At 47.1% G+C, this 7,197-nt stretch overlaps 1 protein-coding gene across 1 annotated transcript; it reads right to left on the bottom strand.

Annotated features, from left to right (window-relative positions):
• Nucleotides 1-284: 284 nt before the first annotated feature.
• On the bottom strand, nt 285-5,157 carry NXPH3 (neurexophilin 3). Its single transcript, XM_038385728.2, has 2 exons — nt 4,943-5,157; nt 285-3,550 (listed from the first exon to the last, which is right to left on the bottom strand). The coding sequence occupies exons 1-2, from the start codon at nt 5,102-5,104 to the stop codon at nt 2,822-2,824; spliced, it is 891 nt and encodes a 296-aa protein (XP_038241656.2). The 5' UTR covers nt 5,105-5,157; the 3' UTR covers nt 285-2,821.
• Nucleotides 5,158-7,197: the final 2,040 nt, after the last annotated feature.

A 7,197-nucleotide genomic window follows, 5' to 3' on the forward strand; every position in this document is an offset into this window, starting at 1 on the left:
TTCTTAATGAACTCCCCCTGTCATGGATGCATGACTTTTGGTTTTGCTTTCCACAGTTGTTCCTGGAACTGACTTTTTATTGTTACACTATTACTGCAAATGCTATTTCAAGTGTATGTACTCATGGGAAAATAACTTAAACTTGCTTTTTGTATGCATTTGCAGCAGAGATTCCATCATGAGTGCTAGACTCTTCTCATCCGGGAACAAGAACAATATTGTGTGGCCAATCTCCAGTCCATAGCGCAGCTTGAAGAGTAAGCCACAGAGCAAACCAAATTAATTACAAAATAGAGCTCAAGAAATGCAAGGAAATCTCTGTGTATTCTCAGCTATTTCCTTGAACAGAGGGTGAATAAATTGTTACAAAGGGTCTCATTCGGATCTAGTGGAACAAAGTGGGGTGAGCCACATAGTTGATAGAATGTGTATCTAGCTTGTGTGTTTTACCTTCTTTTGTTTGCCGTTTAATTTAGTGAAATTCTCTTTTGATCATCTTGTGTTGCTTGGTTAGTTGGGAGGAGATGATTCTTATCTAAAATAATAGACGGTGCTGGTCTCCTAGTAACCACCAGCTGCCCTATTGCTTTCTAAAATGCTGCATCCTGTATAGCCTGTCTGTCTGTCTTTGATGCTCTGAAAATTTTAATTTTCAGAAATATCTCCAAGTGAGCAACTTTTGTGTATTTTTTTTTCCTCTTACGGTGGGAGGGAAGGGGTTAACAGATTTTTCTTTATTTCTTTTCAAAGGAAGCATGAAACCTTCTGGGGATGTACCTTAGCTTGTTCCCCATTAGATGAAAGCAATCATTTCAAAATATCAGATATTATGACTGTTTGTTTGTTTTTTGTGTTTTTTACAACTGAGCTTTCAAGGTATTTTGTGCTCTGGTTTGTGAAGAGTAAAAATTCTCTGATTATTCAACTAAAGCAATTTTTATTTATTTATTTATTTTTGAGTGATGTAGTCTGGCTTGCTTCTCTGTGTTACTCTGTAAATGTTCAGATACATATAATAGAGCCTCGCTGACTTTCTGTAATAACCAGAAGATCCATTGTGAATTAGCAACCAGGTAAAGAAACATGATTTAAAAACAAAACAACACCATACTGGATAACAAAACCTACTTTAACTGTCATTCAGTTTCAGTGCATAATACAGTAGTAAATGTACTTGGATGGGAGTTCACTGACGTGATAAAGTCTTTGTAATGTGAGACCTTGGCACAGTGTGGGGGTGGAACGGGACAGAATGGAGAGCTCGCTGGGTCTGCGCATTCTGTGCGTCAAAGTGAAGTTTGTAAGGTTCTAATGTATGGGGAAAGGCAGAGAGATTTGAGGCTATGAAGCCCCGTTTAGAAACTCAGAAGCCACACATCCACTGCAGAGTGTCAACCCCATACTGTGCTTGATTTAAAATGCTAAAGGTCGCACATTTGAGTCCTGCAGGCTAATAAAAATGTATCCAATGCTCAGATAGTAGAAAAATGAGTGCAGGGGAAAAACCTGAACAGAATAGTATATATAGGCAGTGGTGTTGGGAGAGGGCATGCTAGGAGACTGGATCATGCATTTTGCATTTCTCATTCATAACTGAAGATTTTGTTTTTTAGCCAGGGAAGAGACTCTCTTTTAAAGACCAGATGGTTCTCAGTGAAAACACTTACCCTGCCCTCTTAGCACTGGGGAAACTTTATTCTCCATTTCAAGGACAGGATTTTTTTTTTTAAAATAAATTAAATGATACAGGCAGCACTTGATCTCACACACACACACACACCCCTTCTCACCAAAATAATAATACAGAAGCTACATAGTATATAGGACTGATGCTATGGAGCTCAGTGACGGGTGGAAGAGATCTGCTGGAGGTAGACCGATAATGGAGAGCAGGAAGAATGTGGAGTGCTGATGTGACTGAGAATGCAGATACAAGGGGGAGAACAGGAGTGATGTGGGTCATGGATTTGATGAAGGGAAATTCGTGAATCGTATATACTGTATCAGCGATTTTTGACTGAGTTGACCAGGGTTTCTTTATCTGTCAATCCATAGGGCTGAGATTCTGTAAAAACTCCAGTGGTCGGGAGTGGTTAAGTCTGAAAACCCCACAGGGAGAAGAAATGACACTTCATCTGGAAACTTGTCATCCCCAGGCAATCTAATTTCCCTTCTTCATTACTGCCTAATTGTGGCAGAGGATCCTCCAAACATTTCTACTTCTGAGCTTTTAGCTCTTAGTCTCTGGAGGCACCTGCACTCCCAAATACAGATTGTACACATAAGACCCAATAGTCAACTCCAGCTCATACTTTGGTAGAGTTCTAAGTACATGGTTACCCACTGATGTCAAACAGCCATCTTTAATACACTAGCATGAGTCCCCTTTAATATCCTCATCTCCAACGAGACCTCTTACTCTAGATCCAGGCCACAGTTTGTTTGGTTTTTAAGCATGTGTCTGTAGACCCTTTGACCCAATGTCCAGGCCTTCATTTCTTGGCCATGTGACCTAAGTCTAGGCAAATATTCTTATGTTGAGAAACCCAAATCCTGATGTTGATTTCTGTACTTCATGTCCAGGCGTCTTCTACATAGCCCAGTCTCTAAAGACCACAGCTCTGGGTCAGGTTTAGAAACGTACCCTGAGTCTAGAATTCCTTTCTTCAATGCTTAGGCTTTTAGGGAAAATCAGTACTCCTTCCTTTTCTGTCGTGCATCAGAACTCTGGTTTCTAGAGACCCATGCGCTCTGCTTCAGCTTACAAAACCATTTCCCCAGGACATGGGTCTCTGGGCTATCCTGAGATGGAAGAGGTCTATTATCCAGAGGGGTAATAAGGTACATCGCTGTGGTAGTTATAGTCAGGACACACCTTCTGCACTAGCCTGTAGTCTATGCTGTAGAAGGTGATGTAGATGCAAATGACTTTGAAGGGTTTGGAACAGACCCAGGAGACATGACTCTGGGTGTGCTCATAGTAGCAGGTTTTGGAGGGGTCGTAAGTACAGAGTGTGGTTTTCTTGGCACGATCCACTTTCTCATAATCCACCCGGCAGTTGAAGATCTTGGATTCTTTGGCCTCAATGAAGATCTGCTGCTCCAGGTCAAACTCCACTGTCTTGGTGGGAGGGACGAGGCTGACGGAGATAGTCCCCTGTCCAGTGGAGTTGTGCCGGAAGAAGACATTAACGGTACCATTACCATGATCAACTACCTTCCCAGTGATCAAGAGGTTCAGTTTTACTGTCTTGATGTTAGAATAAAAATCACCCCAGCCAAAAATTTTCTTAAACTTTCCTGTGTTTGCCACGGGTTCCCTGCGTCCTCGAGAGTGTAGGCCCTGGTCCAGCTCAGACAGGTTGTCCAGGATTTCCCAGAACTCTTGTGAACTAGAGACCAACTCTAGGTGAGTCAAATTCTGCAGTGGGGTTTGAGTTAGTAGGGACTTTGGGAAGAGGTGCTCCCTCTTCTTCTGCAGTTGAGATTTGTCTTGAACTTCATTTTCACCTTGCTCAGCATCCTCCCCTTGTTCCTGTTCACAGATCACCTGAACAGGACAATAGATGAGAATAACAGAGATGTATCTTCTCCCTCCTGCTGTTCTTGTACTCTACCCTCTTTCCACTTACCTCTAGACATGTCATCACAAGTCTCCCCTCTTTCTCCTTCTTGGTTTGCTGCTCCCCCTTCTCTTTTCTCTGATCCTCCTCTGAATAACATTGTCGCTCCATCTACCCTATTCTCTCTCTACACTCATCCTTCCTTTCTGCCCTGAGTAACTTTCTTTCTTCCCCGTGAGACACTGGGATTTTGTGTGCCCTTTTGCTTGGGGGGCAACCTAATCCCTCCGGCTTTCCAAAAATGTCAGCTGAGGTCAATTCCCGGGATCTCTGCTTAAAGCTGGTGGAGAGGGGGGTAGAAGAGATGGGCAGGGGATTGGGTTAGTGCTGGCTGGATGTAATGGACTAATACCAATCACTGTTTTAAGAATGCTGGTCTTATAGCCTTTCCTCAGATTTTCCCCTCCTCCCCCCCCCCCCACCCCCATGGTTCAGTTGACTATAGCCCCATCCCATGGCCCTTCTGTGGCCCAGCTGCTGTGGCAGTCAGGCAGTGGGTGAGAGGGAAAGACAGAATTGGGGCCAGCTGTGGACAGGCAGGGGCAGAGCTAGTCCTTGGCAAGGTCCAGTTCTGAAGCCAGGGGGCCAGTGCCTCTTCCCCCCCCCCCCCGCCCCCCAACCCCCTGCCAGGTCTGGTGACAGCTCATCCCTAGGCTGGCTCTCTGCCCCTGCCCGCGGAGCTCTCTTGCTGGTAGGAGGGGAGCTGAGGTTGCAGAAGGGGACGGGGGGGGCAACATCTGGCCGGGAGGCAGGTGAGAGATGCAGATGTGGCTCCCCGGGAGAGTCAGGTTGCCGTGGTGATTTCAGCCACACCGCTCAGTGCGTGTCCCCCGGGGAAGACGGGAGGGCTGGTTGGGACCCTGCGGGCTTTCTGCGCTCACCTGGCGGAGAAGGGTGCCCGGGATGGGGGGAGCCACCTTGGGGTCAGCGCCCTGTGCAGCCCCCCCCCCCCCCAGCGGGCAGGCAGGGGGGACAACGGGGCAGGCTCCCACGGGGGAAAGGTGCCCTCCGCCCTCTTCAACCCACCCTCGCCCCCTCCCCCTCGGGCCGGGGGGGGGGGGACGGGAATTGGTCACACGAGTCCTTGAACTCCCCACACGTCGGGGGAGCTGCCTCCTTTCCTTTCCCCACAGCCCCCTCCCCATCAGCCAGATTCCCTCCCCCCTTCCACGCACCCACCCACTCCAATACCGGCTGCACCATCACACAAGTTTGGGGGGGGGGGGGGTTTAAAGGCTTCTTGCAAATGCCTCCTTATACTTTTAAAGAGCCTCTCTCCCCCTTCCATCCCCTGCCCCCCCCCCGCCCCCATCACTCACCAGCAGGGAGATGCTCCCCTGGACCAGGAAGAGCAGGCAGCAGCGAGACAGCTGCATTTTCAGCCGGCGCCTGGAAGTGAAGGGGGGCGGGGAGGGGTTGGTCCTCTTATAAGCGGGGCTCCTGGCTCCTACGCCCCCCCCCCCCCCCCCCCCCCCCCCCATCCCATGATCGGTCTGGCAACTCCCCTCCAGATCTTGCTGCTGGGCAGAGGCAGGTGCCATGTGACGATCTCTCCACCCCCCCTCCCCCCAGTCATGGCAGACTCGGTGAAACTCTTCCCCCCCCCCCCCCGGCACTGTTCGCCCCCTCCCACCGGCAGGTACCAGCAGCACCTCCAGGCTTAACCCTTCCTTGCCTGCACCGCAGCTGGACGCTCCCGAGGGCAGGGCTCCTGGCAGGCTTGGAGCACTCAGTGTGGGGAATGCTCCCAAATATGACTTGAGACCAGTGCCTGAAACATCTGGGGGGACATGAGGATCAGGAGTGGGGAAGGTCTTTGTCCGCCTGAGCTCCCCCAGGCACTATGAGATCAACAGGCCAATGCTGAACAAAGGAGGATGAACTGTGAAAGGTAACAGAGTAGCAGCCCCGTTAGTCTGTATTCGCAAAAAGAAAAGGAGGACTTGTTGCACCTTAGAGACTAACAAATGTATTTGAGCATAAGCTTTCGTGAGCTACATCCGATTAAGTGAGCTGTAGCTCATGAAAGCTTATGCTCAAATACATTTGTTAGTCTCTAAGGTGCCACAAGTACTCCTTTTCTTTTTGTGAAAGGTAAGGAAGCGAATGAAATTTGGGGAAAGCAAACCCAGGATAACGGATTGTCCTCCAAGCCAGGATTTTATTTTTAGACTCTGTACTTGGAGGAACTGGTCTCCCATTGCCCTGCTGCCGTGACTTCCAACCTTTTGAGTCCTAGGCCCACATAACAGGAAACAAAGTTTGGGGCACTCCTCGGGGAAGGATAGTCACGACCTGGCTGGGACCTATTCATGAACTTCTGAATTCAATGATCTCCATTAGAACCAGTTGGGAATTTTTTCAACCAAATTGTGTTTCATCTGCAAACGGGGATTCACAGAAATTGACACTGTTTAGGAGAAAGGGTTGGTTTGGGTGACTGGTTAGGCTTGGGGGAAAGGTATCAGTTGTTCAAATGTTTTGACATTTTCATAATGACTTTTTGTTTAGAGGTTTAAGCTAATTGCAGTAAAAGCAGGTTATCTGTTTAGGTTGTTGGTTCATGAAATTTTTTTGAGCTTTATTTCTCTGTCCCATTCAGGATGGTGAAAAAAATTTGACATTTTTGCAGGACAGGAAACCTGTCCCCGTTGGGAGGGGTAGTTGTGTTGTTTAGAAGCTATTTGACTAATTCAGGGGAGATTCTATAGGAATGGAAAGAGGGGGAATGTAAACAGTGCTTAAATAATAAGAAATCAACCTTCCTCTAAAATCACTGGTTCTTGAATCACCACTGCTTTGTGCAGCCACTCTGTGTGGATATAAAACGCTGTCATTCTGATTTCTGAGGTATTTTAAACTCCCCTTGCATACAGATGTAAGTGACTTATTTAGGTATATGGAAGTGCAGAACTGGGCCCAATATAATTGTTCCTTGTCACTATTTCTTGCACAAAAGTGGATCAAGTCGGGGAGGGAAGAGATTTGAAAAAATAAGCGTGGAATAAATTCAGAGAGATGATCTCCAGGTGAATAGTCCAGGAATGGAACCTGTAATCTTCTAAGAGACTTGAGAAGCAGTGCGGACCAGTGCCTTGCCCATTGGACTGGGAGTCTGGAGATCTGTTCCCAGCTGTGTCACTGACTTACTGTGTGACCTTGAGGGAGTCACTTTCCCCATCTGTTTTCCCTGCTACCCCTTTGGGTGTCTTATCTATTTATAAACTTCTCAGGGTGGGGTGTCTCTCTTTTGTGTGTATGTACAGCGCCTTGTGTAATGAGGCCTTGATTTCAGGCATTACCATAATACTACCACTAGTGAATATATTGCCCATGAAAGCCCTGGTCCTGTACTATTGAAGTCCAATGAGAGCTTTGCCATTGTCTTCAATGTGAGTAGGATCAGGTCCAAAGTAGGCATCAATTCAACTTGTCATTTAGCTTGTCAGTTGTTCATAACATATGAAGTGCTCTAAGATAAAGCTAGGAGAGCTTATTTTACCATATCTTCCAATGTCCAGAAACCTTGAAAGAACAGTAGTTAACTTTTGTGGTGTTTTTGTTTAGTTGACCT

Source organism: Dermochelys coriacea, chromosome 27, assembly GCF_009764565.3.
Source record: "Dermochelys coriacea isolate rDerCor1 chromosome 27, rDerCor1.pri.v4, whole genome shotgun sequence".
Taxonomy (NCBI): Eukaryota; Metazoa; Chordata; order Testudines; family Dermochelyidae; genus Dermochelys; species Dermochelys coriacea.

What these genes read in the sequence shown, in the direction of transcription:
- NXPH3 (XM_038385728.2), bottom strand. Translation starts at nt 5,104, where the DNA reads ATGGGGGGGGGGGGGGGGGGGGGGGGGGGCGTAGGAGCCAGGAGCCCC. An exon ending in AGGGGAGCATCTCCCTGCTG is followed by an intron (nt 3,551 to 4,942) that starts GTGAGTGATGGG and finishes TGTCCTGTTCAG; the next exon opens with GTGATCTGTGAACAGGAACA.